General features: G+C 38.7%; 1 protein-coding gene across 13 annotated transcripts in view; it reads left to right on the top strand.

The window, feature by feature from the left end:
- The window catches only part of Gk (glycerol kinase), a 78,634-nt gene that overhangs the window by 39,125 nt on the left and 11,514 nt on the right, over positions 1-27,995 (top strand). For 7 of the 13 annotated variants that reach the window (XM_087600838.1, XM_087600831.1, XM_087600833.1 and 4 more), the window contains 11 exons: positions 1,323-1,432; positions 2,306-2,372; positions 5,298-5,333; positions 5,734-5,801; positions 12,033-12,075; positions 12,650-12,730; positions 23,414-23,492; positions 24,693-24,789; positions 25,777-25,861; positions 26,443-26,563; positions 26,677-26,820. In XM_087600838.1, coding sequence (XP_087456964.1) covers positions 1,323-1,432; positions 2,306-2,372; positions 5,298-5,333; positions 5,734-5,801; positions 12,033-12,075; positions 12,650-12,730; positions 23,414-23,492; positions 24,693-24,789; positions 25,777-25,861; positions 26,443-26,563; positions 26,677-26,820 — 931 coding nt within the window. Of the gene's footprint in view, positions 1-1,322; positions 1,433-2,305; positions 2,373-3,428; positions 3,447-5,297; positions 5,334-5,733; positions 5,802-12,032; positions 12,076-12,649; positions 12,731-23,413; positions 23,493-24,692; positions 24,790-25,776; positions 25,862-26,442; positions 26,564-26,676; positions 26,821-27,995 lie in introns of all 13 variants that reach the window. The other 6 variants (XM_087600836.1, XM_087600828.1, XM_087600837.1 and 3 more) reach the window with 1 other exon arrangement.

Below are 27,995 nucleotides of genomic sequence, written 5' to 3'. Positions count from 1 at the left end.
GGCAACATAGGCAATACGGTAAGGCTACAGTAAGATCGTAAACCTTTGTGCCAAGCTTGCTTCAACTATACTCCTGTAATTCCATTTGTGAATACTTCAGTAACTATGAGAGGAACTGTTTCAACCTCTGCGGGAACTTCAAACTAGTCTTGTCCTTATTCTCACTATGGGATCCATACAGCAGGTCTTTAGAACATGTCCTAGAAGAGTTAGTTACCTATTGCACTCTTCTGGAGTTGGCCAGGGAAAATATGCTTCATGCTTTGTAGAAGCCGACTGTTTCCTCATATGTCACTCACCGTTGAATGACTCACAGCTCTAGCAATGGCCTTGAAGCGGACTGATATAGGAAATGGGAAGCATGAGCTGCAGCAGACAGGAGGGAAGATTTGGGGGCTCAACCCATGAAATGCTATTTCTCTCTTTTGTTTTTTTCTTGCCTCCCTCTTCTTACACTCGAAGGAAGGCACTATTGCTTTCCACGGGGTTATAGAGAGCTTAAAATTCTGCTGTCAAGATATATGCAAAAAGAGGGGTTATTACAAAAGAAAACATGAATAGACAGGTTGTCTATAAACTTTTTGAAGAGGTAAATTCCACCTAATCAAATTTTGTAAAGCTCTGTATTTCCCAAAGATAGAAGATTACACAAGAAAACTGACTTTTGCTTAACCAGGAATTCACTAGAATTGCATGACTACAATAGCCACGTGGGTGAGGCTGGGAATATTTGAGGGCCGTCAATCTGAACTGTGATATATTACAAATATAAAAGGCATACTAGATTTCAGATTTGAGACTCAAGAAAGTAAAGTGTGGTAATAATATTTTTATTGATTATATGTTCATATGTTATTTTAGATATGATATAGTAGCTAAATAAAATAAGATGAACTATAGGAAATGCAGTTATATTTTATAGTTCCACTTCTTTATTTTTAACATAGCTACATTTTTATTACATTTGTGGTGTGTGAGGGTGAATGGCTTTCATAACACTTGTGTGGAAGTCAGAGGGACAGCTTGTGGGAGCCAACTTGCTTTTTCTACTATGTAGGTTCCAGGAATTAACTCAGGTCCATCAAGCTTAGCAGCAAGTGCCTTTCTTTACTTGAGCCATCTTGCAGGCACAGCTACTGGACACTTTAAAATTACATATGTAGGTCACATTATGTTTTTGAGTACTGCTGAGACTTCAATTATGGGAATGTTTGGTTCTTCTGCTTGTCGTATGTACCCTGCTGCTGACAATTGCTTTTGACAACATATAAATAAAACTGCAGATTAGTTCAGACTTAATCTGTTCCTTTCCCTCCATCTAGAGTTTGACAGGGGGAATCAATGGCGGTGTTCACTGTACAGATGTAACAAATGCAAGCAGGACGATGCTTTTTAACATTCATTCTTTGGAATGGGATAAAGAGCTCTGCGAGTGAGTTATACGTCTTCCCTATATATTCGAATGCGCATTTAGAACCTGAATTGTACTGTTTGCAAATGGTCATTGTATACTAACATTTATTGTTGATATTGCAGCAAGTCTTTATTTGTATGAAGGCTTTTGTTTTGTTTGGGGGGCATTGTTGCGGTGTGGCAGAATATCTCACTGTAGTCCAGGCTAATCTTTACAGATGGTTGTGAGCCACCATGTGGTTGGTGGGATTTGAACTCACGACCTCAGGAAGAGTAGTCGGTGCTCTTAACCACTGAGCCATCTCTCCAGCCCCCCAGGCTACTCTTGAATTTATGGTGATTCCCCTGGCTCAGCTTCCTGAGGTTTGGGATGATAGGCATGAACTACCACACCCAGATTTTATTGTACATGTGTGTTTTAACATTATATATTATGTGTGGGAGCACACACTCACATTCCAGGGCACAAGGGCTAAGGTTTGTGTATGTATGCCAAACGGCACCTGTACAAGTCAGTTTCTTTCTGCCCTTTGGCTTCCATGTATCAAACCCTAGGCAGTTCCATGGTAAGTTAACCATACCTGTTGAGCCATCTCAGCAACCATGAATACTACACATAGAATAAATAGGTCATATTAATTATTCTTTATAGGTCAGCCTCTTTTAGAACAGTTCTTTGCTTCCTGGGTGTGCTTTAAAATTTAAACTGATAATCTACTGTAAGCTTGGACTGTTAAATACCCAAGCACACAGCTATGTTCTCTAGACTCATGTGTGTGTCACTATTGAATTCTGTGATCAGATGCACCTAGTTTATAATTAACGTATATTTAAACTGTTTCTACATGTTTATTCAAAACAGTGTTTTATACCCCAAGCTATTCTTTTTCAGATTTTTTGGAATTCCAATGGAAATTCTTCCCAATGTTCGGAGTTCTTCTGAGATCTATGGCCTAATGGTAAAGTAAATAGTAGGAGGAAGGGATTGCATTAAAAAAAGAAAGACCTTTGACATTTAGAATTCAGCAATTAACTTTATTATGTTTTATGGCTCGGGATTTGGGACTTTGTCTCTGAATGTTGGTAGTATATAAAATAAGAATTTAATGTTTTTAAATGGCTTTATAACCAAAAAAACTTTAGAGTCCTTACTACCAATGGATGTTTTATTTATAAACTTTAATTGGCTTTCCTTTTAATAATGGTGTTTTTGTCATTTGAATATTAATATTTTAAGATACTATAGATAACCTAACAACAGTACTATAGGAATGTTTGGGATAGTTTATCCTTCCATATCACTGTAATAGCTGTGATGTCTGCTTTTAATTTAAAGGAGGTACTAGTCCCATCTTAATAGTGTTCTTTTTCCTAGTTAATCCCTTTTAATGGCTAAACCATTGTTATATGTTTCCCTCTTTGTCAGTTTGGAACAATTTAACAAAGGAACGGAAAGCAAAGAATCCGTTTCTAAATTAAGTTGCTAATTAAGGCGATTTCCTTAATGGGCATTTTACTTAAACCCAGAGGGAGAAAAGTAAGTGTGCTTACCATCTTTGAAACTGTGTAGTCAGAAGTAGAAACCTTTAGGAGGGTATGAACTAGTATTTGAACACACAAATTTGAAATGCATGATGAAACTTAAAAATAAGTTTAAGGAAACCTCAAAATAGCCATTTCATGACAAATATTAGGAGCTCCATTCGTAGAGTTAATAAAAATGAAATGAGTGGCAAATGTTTGAGTTAATGGCTGAGCAGGACTTTTTAGGTGCTCCATGTGGAATAAGCCTTTTTCAGGCAATGCACAATTGCTTAGGGCAGGCGTAGTCGCTGCTTATCTACAATGCTTTCATAAGTTCCGAGTGATCACAAACTCACTTGGGTCAGAACAAAAGCAGCTATTTTTGAAATCGCTTCAGAGAACGATGAAAAAAAAACATTAAATTGGCCTACTTTTCTCTTGCATTTAAATATTATGCTTGTGTCCCCCTCTCTCCCCCTTGCTGACTATAGAAAATCTCTCATAGCCTGGTGAGTAGGCTACCCACTGATTATGCTACTCATTCATTTCGAAAAGATACAGTGCATTTCCATTTCTTTTCAGACAAGCCTCAGTCCATTCACTAAACAAATGAATTTAGAAATTCCATGACCTTCTAAAATATTATAAGCTGTAGTCATATTTTAGATTTTTTTTACAGGAAGTAGAATCTTGTTTGTTCATTTATATTTTCCATAAGATTAAAATCAATGTTTCTAAAATTCTGGGGGATCCAGAGATTTGCATGCTATCCTTTGCGAAGTACAGTTCTGATGTACTTTGGCCTTTAACAAAGAAGGGACATTAGAAATTTTTTTAACTATTCTGTGTATCTGTCTTATATAATATCTTACCCGGTATTTCAGACCAGTTAGTTGGAAATGCACTGTCACTTTTTCTGCATGCTTCCTCAGAGGACCCTCCTGGAATCCTCCAGAAGCCTGTCCCAGTAAAGAAAACAGAGCGCTTTATATGCCTGAACATTTCCTTAGATTGTGTTAAAAGTTTGATAATTTTGGAAGTATAAGCAGACTTTTTATAATAAATATATCAAAATAGGAGGCCTCTGGGCTTCATAATGATTCAGAGTTAAGCTTTTTATCTAGTCTAGCTTTTATTAGTATCCAGGCTCAATTACAAAGAATATATACAATAAATAAAAATTTCAGGTCTTAGGCAGGGAGGTGTAGCTCAGCAGTAAACGACTTCCTTACTTTTTTGTAGGCTCCAGATTTGATCTCTAGCACTAAAATCCAGCCTTGAAAAATCGCCGATCTTTAACCACAAAGCATGAAAGAAAACAAGTAATAGTTAGAATATACAGGGCGTTTTCTACTTTGCTATTGGCTTTCATATATATGGTGTTTCATACTATCAAAAATTCATGAGGAGGATAAGATGTTACTGTCTTCATGTTAATGGCTAGGGCACTAGAGGTCCCAGGGCCATTTGCTAATAAATGGTAGGCAAAGGAGTCAATGTGAAGTTTTTCACTTAGGGTTCTTTCTGATACATCATCCTTACTTTAGGGATCACATTCCTTAATGCCTCTAATCCCTTAATGTCAGCACAAGTTGTGCTGTGGTAATGTTTTCCCTACCATGGCCTCTGGGAACTAGACCCAGGGACCAATAGGCAATAGCTGTAGCACTGAGATAGATCCTCAGCCTTGTAATATGTTTTTTTTTCAAAAACTGTTTTATAAACTTTTGGCAACCAACAACTTAAGTTTGCTTCTTGTTGGCCATACCGGTTGAAATTAAAATAAAGAACTAATATTCATAAATTAATTGCTATTTGTCTAAATTTAACTTTCTTTGGGCAAACATCTAAAATCCAAGCACTCTTGTTTCTTAAAAGCAGTTTGAGTAGAAAGAAGAGTTAGTCGATAAAATACAGCCTTCCGGAAACTATATTCCACACCAGTTTGATAGTTATTTAAAAATATGTTGGCTGTTCCATAATACCAGCAACTACATCAAAGCACTAATTTTGATCTGTGATCATGTAGCCCACTTGTCATTTTGTAAATAAATAAATTGTGGAGCATGTTTCAGCAGCCTGCTTATGGCCTAACACTGACTAACCAGGAGAAGAGCCTGTGTCTCCTGACTGACTGCCAGTCTAGTGTTTTATGTTCCTTTTCCAATGCCCTATCTCTTCTTGTTGCTCTGAATACTTCTACTCTCCGTCTCTGTCCTGCTTATGTAGCTGAAACACTAGCTTTGTCTTGTCTGCTCACTTCCTTTGGCATGTTGCTCTTGCTCATTACGATTGCAGTTACATTACTAGAGCCAAGTTCTTGTGACTATTCCTAATTCCTTTTTAAAACATTTTATCAGAAAGCTGGGGCCTTGGAAGGTGTGCCAATATCTGGGGTAAGTATCAGCACTAAATATCTTCCTGTCACCACCCACCCTCCCACCCCTGTCCTAAATGGTTGTGGCTTAACCTCCTCCATTTTAATCCTTCTGCCTTTTCGGAAGGGGGTGGGGGATGGAGACGAATACTGGCCACTTCTTGTTTTTCTGTGGCATAGAATGGGTCAGTGAAAACATTTTGAGGAAATTCTAGGCCTGGCATGGTGTTGCAGTACAAGCCCAACACTGGGTATCTTGATAAATAAATGGGTGAAATCCTAATGGGGGGAAATATAAGGCATAGATAGTTCACTCCTTGATAAATTAAAAGACACAAAAATAAACCTATGGCTCTTCAGAAAAGGAAATTAGTCATGTCTAAGTATTTTTTGTTTTTTATTGTCATTTATAATTTTAGTGTTTGGGGGACCAGTCTGCTGCTTTGGTGGGACAAATGTGCTTCCAGGATGGACAGGCCAAAAACACGTGAGTTTAAGAGACCTGACCTAAGAAACAGGGTTGTTTTGTTTACTTTTCTCCTTGGAGCTTTAAAACCTCAGCCAAAAGGCAACACTAGTCACTTCAGGATGGAGATATACATTGTGTTTATAATTTGTTTCCACCTTTCTTCCCCTTTCACCCATTTTCTCTCTGCCTTCCATCTTATATAGCCCAGGCTAGCCTGAAATTCTTGATCTTCCTGACACAAATGCCAGACTTACAGTCATATGCCAGGATACCGGACACCTGGTTTTATGCCACACTGGGGATTGCACCCAGGACCTCATGCACGTTTACCTAGCATTCTGTCAAATCAAGCACATGCCTGTGACTGATTTTTGTCTTTTATTTTTAATTTGGTTTTGGTGTTTTTGAGATAGGGCCTGACTATAAACTACAGAAATTCAAACTAGGTAGCTAAAGACTGGCCACAAATTTCCTGAGAAATTCTCCTGTCTCAGCATCCCAAGTTTCAGGAGTTTGTTTTGTTGTTTATCCCAGAGCCATATTCTTTTTATTTTTTTTATAAAAAGTATATTGATGGGATTGATGGGTGGAGGTTGTGAAGAAATGAGAAACTGTCATAATAAAAAGTAATTTTCAGGGGTTGGGGATTTAGCTCAGTGGTAGAGCGCTTGCCTAGCAAGCGCAAGGCCCTGGGTTTGGTCCCCAGCTCCAAAAAGAAAAGAACAAAAAAAAAAGTAATTTTCAGTGTATTATCCTGCTAAGGTTCTCAAAAGTCTATTTTTGTAGGATATTTAATGCCATTCACTGATTAGGAGCAGCAAGAATGAAAGAAAAGAAAACTTGATAATGTTTTTCTCCTATTCTTTTCTCTTAATTAGTTTTTATTAAAAAAGGGCCATATGTTGAGTGACAAACAATATATTCCAAGAGCTGAAATGCAGTGACAATTAAAATACATGCTCAGAAACTGGCTATTGTATATATGTAATGGTCCACATACTTGAGATATCACTCAGTCCACATTAATCCTAGTATTTGTGAATCCTATTATTCCTATAAATCAGGTAGCTAGGATTTAGAGAGAATAATTAATTCATATAATGCCATGAAGCTAGTAAGCCAGAAACATAATATTTGTCCATTAATTCATTGTGTTCCTTACTTGTGGCTTACTGTCTGCCATAAACATAAAATATTTCCATAAACTTAGAATAAGACTATAACTTCCCCTACCCTTGTTTTATATTTTTTAAATATTTGTTTGCTTTTTAAAACTTTTTAATATATTTATGGCTTTTTAAAAAGATTTATTTCTTTTATGTATGTGAGTACACTGTAGCTGTCTTCAGACACACCAGAAGAGGGCATCAGGTCCTATTACAGATGGTTGCGAGCCACCATCATGTGGTTGCTGGGAATTAACCTCTAGAAGAGCAGTCAGAACTCTTAACCACTGGGCCATCTCTCTAGCCCAGCTTTTTTGTTTTATTCTTCTCTTATATTTTGCTTATGGTTTCCCCTTCTCCAGTCTCTTCTCTTCCACCTTTCCTCTCTCCTAGATCTTCCGCTACCACCACCCCCTCCCACACACCCTCATCCTGCTCCACCTCCCCTCAGAAAAGAGCATACCTCCCAGGGACATCAACCAAACATGGCACAACAAGCTACAATAAGACCAGACACATGCCATCATATCGAGGCGGAACAAGGCACCTCAGTAGGAGGAAATGGATCCCACAAGTTGGTAAAAGAATCAGGGACAGTGTCTCTGTCTCTCCCCACACCACCCCCATGTTAGTATTCCCACAAGAACACCAAGCTACACAGCCATAACATGTATGAAAGGGACCTAGGTCAGATCCCTACAAGCTTCCTGATCTCTGTGAGCCCCCATGAGCTCTGGTCAGCTGATTCTGTGGGCCAAAAGATTATAACCTTAATGATTTTTTTTATGAGGATTTCCTAATTCTGTCATCAAGGATTTTTGTTAGTTGGTTTAGATTTGTTGTTTTGTTTTTGAAAGTTTGTTGTTTTTGTTGTTTTATTGTTGTTGTTTAGAGATGGTGTCTTGCTGTGTAGACCCTTTGCCTGGAGCTTGCTGTACATCTCAGCCTGCTGTGAGACTCAGCACCCTTCTGCCTCAGTGCTAAGATTATAGGCATGTATCAGCACACCCTTTCAGGCACGGTCTCATGTAGCTCAGTCTGTCCTTAGATTTGCCATGGTGCTCCTGCCCTCATCTCCCTAGTTCTGGAAAAACAATGATAGGGTTGCAGGCACATACTACTACGATGACTTTATTATTTTTACTTAGATGATTAAGTTCTTTTTCTACAAATAATGAAAGATCTAGCAGCCCTAAAATAAATGCTATTGTAATTCAACAGAACCAACCATCCTCCTGTGAAAGGGTGACCTTATTCAAATGAAAGTTTGGAAGAGAATATATGAGAATTCTTTGTAGGCTATGCTGACCTCAGGTTATGAAGGAGCACTTGAGTCAACCTAAGTGTGGAAACACTTTCTTTGAATCAGGGTTCCAGCAACCGAATCAGGAATCACAGAAAAGCAGTCTGGTTTTTTCCCTTTCCTCCTCTGCCAGGAACACTAATGCTAGTAAATTAGATGTTATCTCTATTACCAAGCACAGTATACAGTATATAATAGGAACCCAGTAAAATAGCTTTCATGTCCCTCTCTTCTATTCCTTTCTCGCTTTACCATTGTCTACCAAGTGCATAAGTTATTAATTGAAGTTAGGTAATAATTATTTGAGTACCTGTGACATAAGAAACATTGCATTAATGTCTTGGGCTTTCAAACTGAGGCCAGAAAAATCAGAGGTGATCACCCTGGACTTGATTCCAGCAGTACAAAAACCATGATGCTAGTAGTGAGATGTTTTCAAGAATGAGCAGTGCTGGAGCGTGCAGCAGACACTTAACAAGGATACAAATAGGAAGATTTAGTATAGAGAATGAAGTGAACATTAGGGTAGGAAAATGGTCCAAAATAAGACATGATCTCACAGGCTCTGGCTTGCATTCCAGGCACTTAGGAGATAGTCTGTGCTAAGTGGTGACTTCCACATCAGCCTGAGATACGCAGCATTAAAATACATCTGAGCTGTGGGAGTAGGTGGTACTTAGAAGAACAATGTAGGGGCAGGAACATGCCTTGAAGAAATTCCCATCCTGGCAGACAGGAGGAAGAAACAGGACAGTAAATTGAGAACTTAGTATAACCCTCAAAGGCATATATCCAGTGACATATGTCCTCCAGGTAGGCTCATCTCCCAAAGCAGCTACAACCTCCCAACATAGCCTCAATAGCTGGGGACCAAATGTTTGGATCATGAGTCAATAAGGGATATTTTATTCACACCATATAAAACGTTCTGTAAAGCTGTAAACTGCAGGCCAAGATTTTTGTTTGTTTTGTTTCGTTTGCTTTTTTTCTACTTGATAGGTAATGGATAACTTCTGGACATTTATGAGCCTTGTGCTTAGGTGTTACTGGAGTTGTCAGTTAATATGATGACAGTCTTGGGTCAATGCAAGGAAAAGCTAGAGGGCAGGAACCCGTCATATAAGCCATTGTACTATACTACACACTCAGAGGATGGAGAGAGAAAGGGAGACTACAAGGATACATAGGTTACTGCAGAGAGCCAAGGGAGAAGAATTAGCTGTGAGGTCTAGACCTCACAGCAGAGAGAGGGTTAGGATTACTCAGTGTAAGGGAAAGGTCCAGTAAAGCAATCTGTGTTTGGACCATGTTTGTGGTGCTGCTAAGTCATGTATTATACACACAAGGAAATGCGATGTGAGTTAAGTATCAGTGGTTTTATGTGTTTTGCCCACGTGTATGTTTGTGCAACGTGTGCTTAGAACATATGGAAGTCAGAGGAGAACATCCAATAAGCTGGAACTGGAGTTGTAGATGGTATATGTGCTGGAAATAGAAACCCAATCCTCCAAGAAAGAGCAACAAGCACTCTTAACTGCTGGGCCACTTCTCCAGCCCCTGTTGTCAGGTGTGTTGTCACACCCCTTTAGTCCTAGCATTTTAGAGGCAGAGGCAGGAAGATCTATGAGAGGAGCAAGACTTGTCGGGTAGGAAATCCAAGCTTAGGCAATGTCTTAGGTTTTTGTTGCTGTGAAGAGAGACACTGTGACCAGGACAAATCTTATGAAAAGATAACATTTTATTGGGGCAGGTTTACAGTTTCAGAGTTCCGAGGTCAGCCTTGTCAACATAACAAGTCCCAGGTCAGCCAAGCCAATACAATCTAATTTTAAAAAGCATGAAATCTGCATTTAAAATGTATTTCAATAAACTGCAACTCTTCTTTGAAAAGCCCATATTCTTGCATGTGGTTTTATTTTTTTTTTCCTCGAGTGCTTTTCTTAGTACTTTTAATAAAGTCCCAACTCAGCTTCACAAAAAAGCTTGGAGAGATAATAAGCTTCCATTTTAATGATGGGGCAGTAAAAAGGGTACTGTAACTCATGTGCTTCAATTTGTAAATGCATTGCCTATGCCTAGTGATTTGACAAGTGTTTTTATAAACTGAAGTATTCAGTAGTCCCATACCTCTTGGGTGTGTCACTTGTTCATTTAGCAAGCCAAAAACCCACTTAGAAAGAAATGGACTATTTTAAGATAAGCCCTACTCATAACAGTGTTGCATGAAGGAAATATTTATCAGGAAAAATACATTATGTTTGTTGCCCAAGAACAATGAAACCAGCAGGATAATAGCAATAGTTTTTCCACCATCTTTCTGCCAGCATGGAGATTAGACACAATTAAAACCTACAGAGTTTCAAACCATGGTTGCACATAGCATAGGAACAAGACTTGTGGGGCAGGAATTCCAAGCGCAGGCAGTGTCTTAATTAGCATTTTTATTGCTGTGGAGAGACACCAAGACCGTAGCAACTCTTGGTAAGAAAAACATTTAATTGAGGCTGGTTTATGGTTTCAGAGGTTTAGACCGTTATTGTCATGGTGGGAAGCTGGTGGCACACAGGTAGAAATGGTGCTGGAGAAAAGCTGAGAATTCTATATCTGGTTCTATAGGCAACAGGAAGAGAGAATGAGCCTCTGGGTCTGGTTTGAGCTTCTGAAACCAATGCCCACCCCCAGTGATACATTTCCTTTAATAAAGCCACACCCAATAGTGCCACTCCCTATGACCATGACCAAACATTCAAACATCTGGGGGAGGGAGGCAATCCTATTTAAACTACCACAGGCAGCGTCAACTATGGCTGTAGCAGCCTTGTTTATCTCGCTCACTTTATTTATTTATTTTTTAAGGACAACATTTATTTATTTTATTAATTTATTTATTTCACCTTTATTAACTTGAGTATTTCTTATTTACATTTCGATTGTTATTCCCTTTCCCGGTTTCTGGGCCAACATCCCACTAACCCCTCCCCCTCCCCTTCTCTATGGGTGTTCCCCTTCCCATCCTCCCCCCATTACCGCCCTCCCCCCAACTTTAAAACTGTTTCTGTGACCCTTTCTAGTATCAGTTGGGTTTATTAACTGATCTAGCATACACAAGTCAAAACTATCCATTATGTTTAAGTGCTAAGCTTGTGGCTGAGTCCAAAGCTTATACTGATAAGATCGCCATGAAGTTCAGTTCTTTCATATCACCATGCTGAGTTATGATTTTGATTTTCCTGCCACTGGGGGAATACATGACCCTGCAGAGAGAATGAGATCAATAGGCCTTAAATAGCTTGCTCTTGTATGTCACTTTTTTCCTAGCGTTTGAGCTACACTTTGTGCTATTCCAGGCTCCTCCTTTCACCCTGCCAGAGCCTAGTGGTGTTTCTCAGTCTATAGCGATTAATAGGGATAGAGCTAAGCTGGTCAACGCTGTTGGTGAACGGCTATTAGTCATGATGCGTCACCCTGTGCACACTGGTAGTAACTTAACTGCAACTGGATGTATAATTTGTTGTTATCCAGTCAAATTTTACAAACACAACCCTTGGCAAATGACTAAGTGCTAAATTCTATACCTGCATTGTCCCCATTAATTGTTCTCAATGTTTCCCTCTACACTTACATTTTAAATAAGGATTTAGTGTGTAATGTTTGTTAGCTTTCTGTAAATTTTGTATAAGGACTTTAGTTGTACTAAGTAAAAATATCAGTTTTAATCATTTGTAGTACTATTTGCTTTTGATAAAATTGTCAAGATGTTCATTCTGCATCCACCTATAGGTATGGAACAGGGTGCTTCTTACTGTGTAACACGGGCCATAAGGTTGGTTTTCTTTTTAATTCAGATTAATGAAATTTCTTTATCTTCTTATATATAATGCTTAACTATAATTAGTTATGTGCTTTTGGGCTTTCATCTTTTACTTAATCTTTCTCTTGGTTTAACTTATTCAATAGACATTATGGAAATCAGAAGAGGTCTTGTATGCGTATTAAATTTCATATGTGTTCTTTTGACTGTGTTAATGGGAACTATTGACATAGTACCATGTCAGATTCTTAGTGAAAGATCCAGTTCAAAACAATGAAGGATGTTTTTGCAGTCTGAGTGTATTCTTATTACCAATGACTTACTTTTAATCATTACTGTTTTATTGATAGAATTATTATGAATAAACAATCAATTTTAACTGGACGTGGTGGTGGCACACATCTTTAATTCCAGCATTTGGAAGGCAGAGATGGGCAGATCTCTGTGAGTTCAAGGCCAGCCCAGTCTAGTGAGTTCTAGGCTAACCAGTTTAACACAGTAAAACTTTGTGTCAAAACCAAAATGTCTTTATACTATCCTTTCAATTTTTTTCCTACACTAAAATCTTTGTTTTTCTCTCCTACAGTGTGTATTTTCTGAACATGGCCTTTTGACAACTGTGGCTTATAAACTTGGCAGAGACAAACCTGTGTATTATGCATTAGAAGTAAGTTCTTTTCTGTCTAGATGGTATAACATACATCCAAAGTTCATGAAAATGACCATGCATCCTAGAGGGAGAGTTACTATTTGAGACAGGATCTTGTCATGCATCCCTGGTAAGTCAAAACCTCTGTATTGTCTTTCAAATTGCCCTTCAACTTATGACAATTCTTCTCCCTCTACAATTACATGAACAAGCACACCTGGAAAAATTGTGTTTTCTCACACAATTTAATATATAGGTAGAGTCAAAAAATTCCAGATTTTTGGGCTTTGATTGGGTACAAAGAACCTTGGATTAAACTGGGGATCCTGGCTCCTATGAGACAAGATGGTAATTTCCTCCATTGTTGGTACTAATTGATGTCGTCACCTTGGGAATATTATTTACCTGCTGTACAACCTAAATTTTTCTATCCTTAATGTTTAATGATGAGACTGGCAGACTCTAGCTCTTCTTTTAACTTTAAATTTCCTGTTAGTGACTAAAATGCCCTACTGTTTGATAGTGGATCCCTCGGCACAGAAAGGCAGAGCAACTCTCTGCACTTGTGTCTCATCTGTTTCAGATACATTTACAAATTGTAATAGGACCTTATCAGCCCAAAGCTGTAGGACATGATAGGTTTGTACAGAGCCATTGACGGAGTTGGTATAGAGCTCAGTCATGAGTACTTTGTGGAACATCCTCAAGGCTCTAGCATCACAAAAAGAAGCAGATCAAAACTGGTTAAGAGTCACAAAAGCAATATTTCTTGTGAAAACAGACACATGTCTTGGAATCATGTCTGTACAGTCAATTCTGGATCTTTTAAAATAGACTGAGATTGGATCCATGGCCTCTGGGAGGTGTCCATCACTGAGCTACGTCCCTAACCCTGTGTACCTAATATTGGATGGACTACCTTATTGGGACTCATTTCTTAGAATGCCTGATAATAATTCAGTCAAGGACTTTGACTGCTAGTCATAATTAAAACATTTCCCCCGCTGTTAGGTTACAGCATGATGAACATTAGTCCAGTTTTTCTACCCCTTCCCATAAACACTGCAATCTCTCTTCCCAAACTGTGCCCCTGCCCCCTTCTTCATAACTCTGATGGTTGAGCCCAGGGTCTTGAACCTGCTAGGCAAGTGTCCTATGACTAAACTACATCCACAACAATCTCAAGCCCTTTTCTTTACACAAAGGCCTCTGTATACTAAAGTTATCAACGCTTCTCAGAATTTGAAATCCTGTGAACTACTTTTCTCCTTTAGTCCCCAATTTGGAGACCACTCAGGACAGCATTGCTTATATGAAAAAATTGGAAGGTTCTTTTTAGGGAGGGGGTGCCAGTAATTGTAGCAGCATCCGTAGTACTATTCATATGCTTTGTTTGACCTTGCATGAGAAACAGAATTTTAGGTATTTTAGATCTGGGGAAAAAGGCCTCTAAGGCACAGGTAACACAACCTTATTTTCATTGTCACACAGTATGAAGTCTTTCTCTTGTGTCCTTTTCAATAATAGCTTCCCTCCAAACTTCTGTTTCAAGATAGAAATTCTGAGCATTTTTTAAAAACTGAGACAGGGTCTTGTGTATCTCGCTCAGGCCTAAAATTTGCTATATAGCTGAGGATGAATACCTTCTCTTCCTTCTGACTCTCCCTTTTGAATGGTGAGATTCATTAGAGGCATCACCGCCACACTTGGTTATAAACTGTTTCTTGTTCCATCCCCGGAAATGGTCCTAGGTCATCTGTCATATCTCCAAAGGATAAGAGGCAGCTTTCAGTTTGTCCGAGTCTTCCTCATCTGGTTTAAACTGCCTAGATGACCTGGTATCTTCCATTCCAAATCACCCATCTTTCTAGAGAGATAAAGGATATTCTCTATATACTTAACAGTGTGATTTGGGCTTCCCTTACCATAAACATTCTTCTGCTATTCTGGCCTGAAAATGTATTTAATTTAGTTTAATAACTTCTTTATGTTGTTGGTCCTTAGAGCATATGCTAAAATATTCTTTCTCAGTAGTGTACTTGTACAAAACTATTCAGTTCATCGAATCTAGGGGTTCGTTCTCTCTCTCTCTCTCTCTCTCTCTCTCTCTCTCTCTCTCTCTCTCTCTCTCTCTCATCCAAAGTACTTTCATTTGCCATAATATGCATATACAAGTACTAGGTTTCCCTCTTTCTATTTTTACTGGACTTTTTTTGACAGTTAACAAACATTTTAGGAAATCAAAACAAACTTAAAAAAAGAATGATGGAATGATGCTAGATTGATAAAACTTGGTAAATTAGTACTAATTCTTTTTGTCAGTTTCCAACCCATACAGTCTTAATGCTTTTAAGTTGATAAATTGTTGGTGGGCTTAGGAATCCAAACTATTACAGCTTTACTTTCTGCCTTCAAGTACCCCGCTCCCTTTGTTTTTGATTCTTGAGCTAGGATGCTCTCATATAGCCTAGAGAGGCCCCCTGTCTCTGCCTGCCTGAAGGGCTTGTAGATGAGAACCTCCATAGTGTGTGAGTTTCTTCATTCTCCTGCTGAGTTTAGAGTAGTATGGATTAGATAATTTCCAGCTTATTGATTTTTTTCTTTTACACTTTAAAAAGATCATTCAACTAAATAGTTTTCTAAAAGTGTATATGAATCTTTCATAGTTTTAATCTCCCAACCATGATGAGGACCTCAAATACTTTATTCCTAAAAAGTCTGCCAGCAGTGTTGAAGTCTATTGTTGAGAGGTTTTATTTCCTCTTTTTCCTTCAGTGTGTAATGATTGGTAGTCTTCTTTGCACTAATATCGATTGACTCATTATAGACATGCTGGTATCTGGTGTCATTGTTTGGAGGCTTATTCTTGCTGTGTATCACAAGCTGGCCTCTAGTGTACTTGTCCCAGCCTGCCAAATGCTGGCATGAGGCACACCCCATTCCAGGAGCGTTTTTTTGCTCACATACCTTTATGTCCCCATATGTATGTGTGTGTGTGTCTGTGTGTGTGTGTGTGTGTGTGTGTCTGTGTGTCTCTCTGTGTGTGTGTGTCTGTGTGTCTGTGTGTCTGTGTGTGTTGTTCTTGCTAAGGGTCATCCTTTTGTAATCCTTTTGTAAGAATGTAGGCTAGTAAGCCCATTTGCTTTGAGGCTTTTACTTATTTTTTCCTCATTTGGGTAAAGTATACATTTCTAGATTAGCAATTATTTTTCCCATACCCCTTAGGGTGCATTTACTTGTTTGAGACATAGTCTTGCTGTGTAACCCCGAGTGGCCACAGAAATCTCTTTCCTGCTGTCTCCTGAGCATGGGAACTAGCACAGCCGGCCTTTGGTACTAATGAGACCCCTGCTGTCATTTTTAAATGTAGTTCCTTTCCGTTGCAGATTGTTTCTCTCTTTGCCTGAGAGCTTTTAACATTGTCTCTTTATCATTGCTGCTCTAGAGTTTCGCTGTGATGTACCCGGGTTTGGATTTATTTTTATTTGTCCTGTCAGGTACTTGGATCCCAGGCTTTCATCAGATCTGGAAAGTTCTCAGCATTTATCTCTTCAAATATCAGTCTTCCTCTACCATTACTTCCATCTTCTGGACTTGCTATTGGATGACTATTGGAGCCATAGCTCCATGTCTCTTGAATATATATTTTATATTATATAATATATAATCTCTTTGTTTCTCTGTGCTGCATCCCTGGTGAGTTACTCAGTATCTACCTTCCTTTTCCAAATTATTTCTTGAAAAGAAACCCAAATGCATAAGATCCATTTGTTTTGCATTGTAAAATGTTAAGACACCTGAAGAAATATGAATTATGGCTGGAGAGATGGATTAGCAGTTTAGATGACCCACTTTCTATTCCTAGCACCCACATAGTGGCTCACACCTTCTACAGCTCCAGACCCATGGAATCTGATGCCCTCTTGTGGCCTCCATGGGTACTGCATGCAGGCCAAATATACACATAAAATAAAAATAGGTCTCAAAAAGAATATGGATACGGAGTGTCGGAGAATATAATAAAATATATTTAACTTTAAAATTTGCTTTGAATAATAAAGTACATAACAAAAATATAAATTAAACTACTGTACACCTTATCAAATAATTACATAAAGGATATGATATAATCTCGGCTCAGGTCAGGTTGCAGAACACCACCAACTTTCAGGCACCCCTTTATGCCACCCATAGTCACAGTGGCCTCTGTGTACCCCAAGAGAAAGTGTCCTAGCTTTTAGCATAATCATTTCCTATGTTTATTTATAGTTCTAAGGCTCAAATCTGTAACCTTAAACATTGTACATGATGGTGATAGGTGGGGAGAGATACAACAGCATGACCGTGTGCTTGTGAGTCTCAGTCCTGCATCCTTCGGTCTGGCTTCTTTCTCTCAGCATTATCCTTGTGACATTTACTTTTATCTTTAGAGACAGCTGATTCTTTACTTCTCATTGCTGCAGTTTAGAATGTAAGTTTTGGTTGTATATAAATTGGCTTTGGTGTCTGCCTATTATAAAAAGTGAAGTAGTAACATGTTTATATATGTCTTCTGATATACACACACCACACACACACACACATGCACAGATGCACATTCATAATCCTACATATATGCTCACACTTTTTATAAAAGTAGATTCTTTAGGTCGCAGATTGTGTGTATTGTCTCTTTGAGTGCATCTTGCCACCACTTTGTCACAGTAGCTTAGGGAGCTGTACCCCACACCAACGTAGAGGATCACTAATGTCCTCATGTATGTGTGCCTTAGAGCTGCCCCCTTTCCTTTCATTTAATATTTGCAGCTATAGGATTTTTGTTTGTTTTTCACATCTAGATGATTTTGCTTCCTTTTTTCCCTTGAGACACAATTTCCTGTTTGTTTTGAGAGAGGGCCTCACATTGTAGTTCCAGCAGGACTCAAAACTTGCCAGCTTCCTACTTAAGCCTCCCTAATCCTTGGATTAGAAGTCTGTGCCCCATGTCTGCATTTGTTGCGTTTGTTGTTTCTCATGGAAGCCATGTTCCAATTTATCTCTTCAGCTATTCTTGGCACTTATTTTAAGGTCTTTGTCAGTCTGAAATTAATTCTATTGCAGACAGTAAATATGGTGGCTGAAGTTTTATTATGGACTTCTTCATGAATTTAGGAATTTTTGACTACCAGTTTCCCCTTCTATTGTGTATTGACAAGTGTTTATTTTTCCATACCCCTACCCAAACAGAGCTCTTCTTAAGCCTCTGGCTTCAAGCATTGTGGCTGACTGTACTCCCTGTGTTGCACAAAGCGTTGTGGACTGGTTTCCTCTTGAGGAAGCGCTTTCCGGCTAGCACTCCTACTTCTTGTCCCACACAGAGAAATAAATTAGAAGCTAGTGTTCTTGCAGCTGCATTCTTACTATCCTGCCCACTTCCAGGCTTGTCCACATGAATGGAGTCAGTGTTGCTACTTTACATTTCCTCCTTCTTTTCGCCTGTGTTTAAAACAAAACGGCGTTTTAAAAGGACAGACTGGCTGTGTTTGGGTTAGCATCTTCATCTTCAGGGCCAGGAGGATTTTTCTTCTTTTTCTCTCAGGTGACTCTAGGCCTAACCTGTTTAAATCTCCCTGAGTTCTCACATGATCTTTATTCTGAAACTGTAACCTCACGTCAAGCTGGATTGCTGTGTTCTGCCATTTCTGGCTGGAAAGCGTTTCTTCGTGGTGGAAGAAAATAGAACAAAGGAAGACAGTTATCAGATCTGTCTTCCCTCTGTCGTCTGTCCATAGGACACTGTCGTCCTGAAGCCATGCTTTCCTTTTCCTTGTTCCGCTTCTTTTTTCTAAGTATTGTTTCATAAAACCAACCTCCGTTTGGGGGCACACACACACACATGGCTGCTGTCAGAGGACAGCTTGTAGGAATACTTGCTGACGCCAGTCATGGACTTTCAGAGGCCAGACTACCTGTCCATTTTGTCTATCCCTTTATCCTAACAGCCCATCGAAGTGTATAGGCAATACTAAATCTGATATTAAACTGCATTTTTCTCCTTTTTAATATAAGCATTAGAGGATTCTATATTCTTCCACTAGCATCTTTACCTGTCTTTTTGTCCACCTAGTCTGTACTGGTCTGGTTAAGGCTTGCCATTGGTCTGATTAAGGATTACCATGTTATTAATATTTCTAGAGGTTTTCATTCTTGTGCAAGATTGTGCATCTCAGGTGGAAGCCTCTGTAGTTGCCGGTGACTTGATATTTAGCAATATTAGTACAAGGTTGAATGATTTCAAATAATACTCATTCATTGCCTCTTAGTGCTGGGTATTAGTACCTCAAAGGCTCTAAGTTAGGTGTGGGCTGAAGCTCTGGGCTTATCTGGCACTCCATCTGCTTTTGGCAAAATTCAGTTCCTTCTCACAGGAAGGGATTCTGTTTCTCTGTAGCTGTCAGCTAGAGACCACTCTCAGGTTCTAGAGGCCATGTGTAGTTCTTTTCCCTGTGGGGCTTCTCCAGCTTCCTCAAATGATAAAGAGGAGGGGGAGTGCCCAGCATTCTTTATAGGCACAAGGACCTGAGTTTGATCCTCAGAACCCACGTGAAAAACAATTGAGCATTGTGATTTGTACTTGGCACACATAAGTGCATTTGTGGGGCTCCCTGGCCAGCAAATCCTGTTTAATGTAACTGGGGAGCCTCAGACCCCTTTGACAGATTCTTTCTACAAGAAACGACTGAGGGAAAGGTTTGCCTCTGTGTGTGTGTGTGTGTGTGTGTGTGTGTGTGTGTGTGTGTGTGTGTGTGTGTATGTGTGTGTACACAGAGGGGGTACATGTTTAGTTTTCAAATAATACATTCATCTTGTCTTGTTATCATTTGAATTTTTTAAATATCCTTTTATTTCCTATTGGTGTGCAACTGTTGACGCGTATATGCTTATATCCACCATTACCAATGTCTTAAGTTTACCAAAGTCTTAAAATTAAGACTTCAAACTAGGGCCGATTCTTATTTGTAGATGATACACTGAAAAATTGAAGCTTGACGAGTAGACGAATAGTTCCTTCTATATTCTTTTCCTGTCCACCCTCAAAACATTATATTATATTTTGTTTTCCGACTCTGAATTCAGGGCACTACATGTCTTTTTAACTATTCATTCACTGTATTTATTTATTTTTATTTATGTCCATGTATGTTTGTCTCTGGGGGTGTTTGCAGATGCCCACACAGACCAAAACAGGGCTCTGTCAGATCACTTGGAGCTGGAGTTGAAAGTGGTTGTGAGCCACCTGATGTGGGTGCAGGAAGCCGAACACGGGTCCTGCAAGAGCAGCAAGTGCTCTTAACTACCACCATCTCTCCAACCCACACATGACTTTTTCTATTAAGATGTTTATCTCTTCTTTCTTAAATTCTTTAAAGTCTAAAGCACACTGTGTATTACATTCAAATACCAAATCTGTCTGTATATTCTTGTTTCAGATACATATTTTAGCTACTGTTTATTGTTGTTTATTCACTTCCTTCAGTTGGAATAAAACATTCCTTGTCACCTGAAACCCAAGTCTTTATTTGCCGGATGGCTTTGCGCTCACATGCCACAGTACAGGTGTGGAAGTCAGAGGACAGCTCTGAGAGCCAGGTCTCTCCTTTGTGGGTTTCTGTGGGTTGATACAGGCTTGGTAGCCAGTGCCTTTACCTACTGATCTGTGTGCTAGCCTTGTGGCTTTGTAGTTTTTAAAGCATTTGTTTTCATTGAAATAATTCTCTATAGTTGTCACCTTGTAATCAGGTAAAACCTTGGTTTTACCTTCTGTTGGAACTATTTTCCTCTTTAGTTGCTTTTGCTGTTTGTTACTGTCTTTGTTTGCTTTTCAACAAGATCTCATGTACCCCAAGTTAATTTCAGACTTACTGTGAAGCTGAGAGAGGAGTTTTAAATCTATTTGACTTTTTGAGACATAGTCTCATTATGTAGCTCTGTCTGTCCTGAAACTCACTCTGTAGACCAGGCTGGCCTGTAACTCAGAAATCTGCTTGCCTCTGTCTCCTGAGTGCTGGGATTAAAGGTGTTCACTACCACCTCCTGGCAAGAGGACAACTTTTTTTAAGAGTCAATTCTCTCCTCCTGCCAGGTGAGTAACACAAATAGAGCTCTGGTTAACAGGCTTGGTGGCAAGCGCCTTACCATGTATGCTGTCCCATGACTCCAGAAAGTGGTTCTCTGACCTCCACACCCACACTGTAGCAGAGGTGTATGAACACATATACATCAAAATAATAATGATGATGATGATGATGATAAATAATGTATATTATTTTTTAAACTCAGTACAAAAAACTCAGTGACAATATTGATTACATATTTAAAATTTGATTGATGTATTGTTAGTATTGTTAAGTGCTTTAATTTTACCTGTTTAACTTTACTTTTATTTATTGTACCATTTACTAAGTCTATCATTTAATGATTAATAGATCTATCATTAATAAAACATAAAGCTACAGTAAAAGGAAAAGCTGTGTTATTCTTTGTGGGGATGTACAGTGATCTTTCATAGAAACTGTTGGAGTATATCAGTATATTGTGATTCACTTGCATTTTGGCAGCTGACCTCAAGAAGGGAAAATTTGGCTAGTTGATTTGTTTTGTTTTACTTTTTTAACCTTTATTTTTATTTAATAGCTATGGGTATTTTGCCTGCCCATATGTCCGCAGTGCCTAGGGGACCCAGAAGAGGACATTGAGTCACCTGGGAGTGGTATTCCAATGGTTGTGAGCGGCCATGTGAATGCTGGGAACTGAACCTGGCTTCTCTGGCACAGCAGCTAGTGCCCCACCTGTGAGCTCTCTCTCCAGCCTTTGTTTTTTCTTTCCTTTTTTTTTTAATTTAAGGAAAGATCTCATACAGCTCAAGCTCTAACTCACTAAGTGGCCCAGAACGGCCTTGAACTCCAGATTCTTCTCTCCCCATCTCCTATCTAGAATCATAGATGTGCAATACAATTACCAGTAAGACAAATTGAAACTCATATAATTAACCTGGAGACATGTTTCTGTACTTAATAAAATCCGATATTTGGTGTAGAATGACTAAATAGAAGTAATTTTGTGAATGAAACTTCAGCATAATAAATTAGAATCCTTAATTATTGGTTTTTGATATGTGTGTGTCTTTAGGATCTGTTTGTTTGTCTATGTTTTTGTAGGACTTAAACATGCCAGACAAGTTCTCTGACACAGCTCAACCCCTGGTCTAGTATATTTTTATAACTGCTTTATTGAGCTATAGTCTATATACCAAAACATCTTTTTAATTTTTTCCTTTTTGAGATGCTGGGAATGGAAACTCGGGCCTAGAGTACACTAGGTAAATGCTCTATCATCAAGCTACAACTCTAGCCCCAAATTTGTCTTTGTCATGTGTACAAGTCTGTGGTTTCTAGTGTAGTCAAGAGATTTCTTTTTTGCAAATAACAACGTAACAACTGCAGAATGTTTCATAACCTCAAAGCAAAACCCCATTCTATATCTCTACCTCACACTATCCTACTGTGACCCATTCAGACCTGAGCAGCCATCAGTCTACTTCCTTTTCCTATGGATTTACTGATCACCGACATTCTATATACATGTAATCATAGTATATGATACTGACGATTAAAGATCAGTGAAGCTAGTGTTTTAGTTTAGTAAGAACGTTGACTTGTATTCTTAATAGTAAGAGTCATGATAGTTTGTTTAAATAAGTATTGTAATAGTAACTGACACTCTGTAGGTTAAAAATGGAACTATATACAAAAAGCCTATATAATTTATCTGAGATCAGATAGCAATTAAGTAATGAAACTCAGATGCAAATATGACTACATTTATATATTTTCACTCTTATTTCTCCCTCCCAGTCCCTTGGACGTTGGCTAAGTGTGGAAGGGATACTAGGGATCTAACCCCGTGCCTTATTCCTATAACATATGAATAATCACTTGTGTCTTTGCTGGTTTTTTGTTTTATATTTTTTCTGTGCTACTAGAGATATAAAACATACTTAAATTTTTAGTATGACTCATTGGAGTAGCTTTGTGGATGGTGTAAGATTTTTTAATAGGTGACACTATGCCTAAGTAGCTTACCAAATTGTACAAAGATCAATCTGCTTAAAAGATGGGTGGCCACCTATTGGGATATTTTCAAGAGTATGCTGCAGTGTTCACTTCTTTTCCCTATTCATAACATGGTCTAGGAAAAATTGTTCGTATTAGAAGTCATAGTTTTTATGTTTGTATGGATCCCCAAATTGAGTTGCTTGAATGTTCTCCACTTAGAAGTAGCATACACCAGGGACTAAGCCACCATCCAAAGACTACACAGGACAGACCCATGGCTCCAGATGCATATGTAGCAGAGGATGGCCTTGTTGGGCACCAATGGGAGGAAAAGCCCTTGGTCCTGCCAAGGATATGAAGGCTTGATTCCCCAGTGTAGGGGAATGTCAGGGCAGGGAGGCGGGAGTGGGGTTGTGGGGGAGCATCATCATAGAAGAAGGGGTAGGGGGGATGGGATAGGAGTTTTATGGATAGGAAACAAGGAAAGGGAATAACATTTGAAATGTAAGTAAAAAAAAATATCCAATTAAAAAAACAGTAGCGTACATAGAGAATACCCTTTCTAGTGGTGACACACATTTTATCTTTGATGCCTTTTTCCCTGCAGGGTTCTGTAGCTATAGCTGGTGCTGTAATCCGCTGGTTAAGAGACAACCTTGGAATTATTAAGTCCTCTGAAGAAATTGGTGAGTGTATTTTAGTAAAGAGTTAAACTGTCTAAAGAAAGCCCTTAATCAGAAGGCAGAAGTAGGAAAGTAGGATCTATGTAAATTCCAAGCCAGCCTAGTCTACATAGCAAGTTCCAGGCTAACAACAGCTACATAGAGAGATTCAGTTTCAAAAAAGAAAAAAAACCACTATAGAAGAATGAAAAAATGTGAATATTTTACCCCGACAATGTGTCAATATTAACTTGATCTATGAATTATGTGGCTGTGTCTTATAAATTTGATTTGTTCAGAAAAGCCTGTTTTATGAAGATTTATTACACAATCAATGAACATAATTTGTGGTAGTTATTAATAAACTGGTAAGATCAGGCATAAAATTACTGACGCGTAAAATTGAATAGCAGAGAGTGCCCAAATCTGTAAAGCAGTGTAGTTACGTGTTATCAGGTGAGAAAGAACATTAGAACTCTGGTACTTATGAATTAAATGTTAATATGGCTGCATTCAGCCTATGGGTAATTAGCTTGACCTCAGCTATTCACACTTTCATCTACTTGTTTAACTTTGCCTGAAGATTAGACCATCAGAAATAAATTTCTGGTTAGGCACAGAGGAGAGGTCACCTCATCTCCTAGTCAAGAAACTTAAAAATCACAGAAATAGAGCTGGGGAGATAGTTTAATAGTAAAATGTTTAAAATGCAAGCACAAGGATCTGAGTTGGGTCCTCAGAACCTACATTAAAATACAAAACAAAACAAACAAAAAACAAGCTTGGTGGTTTCCACTTCTAATCCCAAGGTTGGAAAGTTGTAGCGCATTAGTCTTGCCTTTGTGTCATATTCTAGGCCAGTGAGAGACATTGTCTTAATGAATAAGATGGACATCTTCTGAGGAACAACCCCCAAGGTTAACTTCTGCCCTTAAATGTATGCACACCCTCACCATGTACACAAAACACACACGTACACATGGAAATGACCTAAACTGGCTAAAGGTAAATGAATCCAGGTCCTTGGTTTCTTGAGCTCAGTTCAGTTTGTGGGAGGCATTCAGTGTAGGGAAAATGTTCTTAGCATTCTACTGTAATTAGTAACACTTTGATATTAATGAACTATAAATCAAAAGTTCTGATCGAAATTTTAAAGTATGTATGTTTATTTAACAAAGTAAGATATTGCTTTGATATTGTTTTTTTCTTTCTCCATAATACTAGAAAAACTTGCTAAAGAAGTAGGTACTTCTTATGGCTGCTACTTTGTTCCAGCATTTTCAGGGTTATATGCACCTTATTGGGAGCCTAGTGCAAGAGGGTAAGTATGTCTATTGGTACAAGTAAATTACTATCTATTTTAAAACAGCCAGAAAAAGAGGACATTGAATGTTCCTTTTACAAAGATAAGATAAATGCATGGGGTGGCAGATATCACACTATATACATCTCTCCAAACATCACACACCACGACAGTAATACATATGACTACTATTTATTAATTGAAAAGTAAATGATGATAAAAGACATGAAACTAGAAGGGGAGAGAAAAAGGATTATTAGGAGTGAGACAGTAATGAGTTGAATATGTTTGAAAGCATTACGTAAATATATAAAATGTTATAATGAATCTCATTAAGTTTAACTAATAATTGCTAATAGAAATTAAGAGCAATAATGAAAGGAATAGTATTGACAGTATGTATATGTTGGTAGGGTCTTGATTATTTACTAAATTAGTTAATAACTGAGTAATCATTTTCTATTTTTACCTGTACATTGTAGATCAAATCACTAACATGTAAATGAATGTGATTTGATTTTTGTGTTAATATCATGTATCCTCTTAGATCTCAGATATTTCCACCATTCTACTGTAATTAGTAACACTATACAGACATTCTGAACTACTCAATGAATATATCCAATCTTCTTTCCTGCCTCCATTTCTCTCTATTGAATTCACTTTTTACGTATTTGGGACATACTTTCAATGGCTTAACCTCAGGGCTGGGATGCAGCAGAGTGGTAGGCGTCTCTATACCCATAGATGGGTTTAGCTCTCAGTCTTCATCGGAAAAGGGGTAGTTAGTACAGAGACTCACAAATTGGCCAGAGTGCAGAAAATAAATGTCAGTAAAGTGCTCTGCTGTAAATGGGGTAGCTACACCCCCCCTATCTCAAAGGGTGAGGGACCATCACAAGAGAGAGGACAAAAACACTGTAGGAGCCAAAAGTTGGGGAAGAAAAAGAAAACCATGGCCTATTTATACTATTCTAGTCTGAAAATTTTTGTGTGTCTTTTTAGGATCATCTGTGGACTCACTCAGTTCACCAATAAATGTCATATCGCTTTTGCTGCATTAGAAGCTGTTTGTTTTCAAACCCGAGAGGTAATGAACATATACCTAGTGTGTGTGTGTGTGTGTGTGTGTGTGTGTGTGTGCCTGATCCTGTCTTACCACTCTTGAATTAAATATTTATTATTATTATTATTTATTATTACGCCTGAAATTTATCAAGTACCTAAAATGTTTACAATTGAAAAAATGTAGTCTGCAAAAACACTACTCTAAATACAAGTGTGCCCTCTCTCCCCTGCCAACTATCATTATCGTTTAAGTACATTTATCACCAACCACTGGGCATTCTATGTAAGAGAGAAGACTGGGTAGTAGTATGTATTAGGCAAAGGAAAGAACACAAACATAGACATCAAGGCAGGAAATGAAGATGTGAGATAGAATTGCTTAGCTCGCTGGATAGTAGGATGAATACAGAAGTATGAGTCCAGAAAAGGTTGACCTTTTCTGATCAAGGAGGGCTTGGAAGAACAGAATTAAGATGTCTCAATGTCAGTCACTCTTTGGGCTTTGAGAAATACTTCCAGGTTTGTGTATGAAGGGATGTGTCATTTTTAGACATGATACTGTGAAGTAGTTTCATGATGCTAATTATATTTGCTTTATTTAAGATTTTGGATGCCATGAACCGTGACTGTGGAATCCCACTCAGCCATTTGCAGGTAGATGGAGGAATGACCAGCAATAAAATTCTTATGCAGCTACAAGCAGACATTCTGTATATTCCAGTAGGTTAGTAACCCTTCACTCCTTTAAACCCTAGACGTAATAATGTTGGTTTGGGAAGAACTGATCCTTCAGGCGTATATAACTACACAATTGTTGACATAGCTCTCTCCTCTCAGTGAAGCCCTCCATGCCCGAGACAACTGCTCTAGGAGCTGCCATGGCAGCTGGGGCTGCAGAGGGGGTTGGTGTCTGGAGTCTTGAACCTGAGGATTTGTCAGCTGTCACAATGGAGCGGTTCGAACCTCAGATCAATGCTGAAGGTATAATTAAAGAACAAAACTTTCAATGAAATACAATGAAAATGGCCCTCAGGTCGGGGAGGGGGGCAGATTTCTACCCGTAGATTCATTTAAAAGTTATAGAGCAAAATCAAAATTTGGCTGCTAAACACACTGGGTTTTGCTGAGCAAGCATGAATGAATGAAATGGGTCCCATCTGCACTATTCAGGAGAATGAAGCCCCGCCTTGTCAATCAGCTTGTCAGCCTAGGGTTTTGTTGTTGTTTGTGTTAAGTGAGAATGGAAAGCCAGGTGTGGTGGCACTCAGCTTTAACCCCAGCACTTGGGAGGCAGAGACAGGCAAATCTCTGTGAGTTCAGGCCAGCCTTGTCTATATACCAAGGTCTAGACCAGCCAGGGCTACACAGTAAAACATTGTCTCAGAAGGAGAAAAACTCTAAAAAATATAAAGTGATAAGGAAGATATGCTTGTTTAAGTAGTCCTGTGCAGGATTCTGCATCTATAATGGGGCAGCATCATTGTTCACTGTTGTGTACATTTAATATTATAGATTTTCACCTTAAAAAATCCCATTTACACAATGGAATACTACTCAGCTATCAAAAACAATGACTTCATGAAATCTATAGACAAAGGGAATGAATTAGAGAAAGTGAGGTAACCCAATCACAAAAGAACACACATGGTATGCACTCACTGATAAGTGGATATTAGCCCAAATGCTCGAATTACCCAAGATGCAATCCACAGACCACAGGAAGCTCAAGAAGAAGGATGACCAAAAGCGGATGTTCCCACTCCTTAAAAGGGGGAAAATCCATAGGAGGGGATATGGAAACAAAGTTTAGAGCAGTGAGCCTGCCCCACATGTGACCCATATATATACAGCCACCAAACTAGATAAGATTGATGAAGCTAAAAAATGCATGCTGAAAGAGACTGGATATAGATCTCTCCTGAGAGAGATCCAGAGCATGTCCAATACAGAGGTCAATGCTAGCAGCAAACCACCGAACTGAGAACAGGACCCCCTTGGGGGGAATTAGAGGAAGGATTGAAAGAATTGAAGGAGCTTGCAACCCCATAAGAACAACAGTGCCAACCAACCAGACCTTCCAGGGACTAAACTACTACCCAAAGACTATACATGGACTGACCCAGGGCTCCAACTGCATATGTAGCAGAGAATAGCCT

Source organism: Rattus norvegicus, chromosome X (genome assembly GCF_021556685.1).
Source record: "Rattus norvegicus strain SHRSP/BbbUtx chromosome X, alternate assembly SHRSP_T2T, whole genome shotgun sequence".
NCBI lineage: Eukaryota > Metazoa > Chordata > Mammalia > Rodentia > Muridae > Rattus > Rattus norvegicus.
This window is presented reverse-complemented; position numbering and strand designations above follow the sequence as displayed.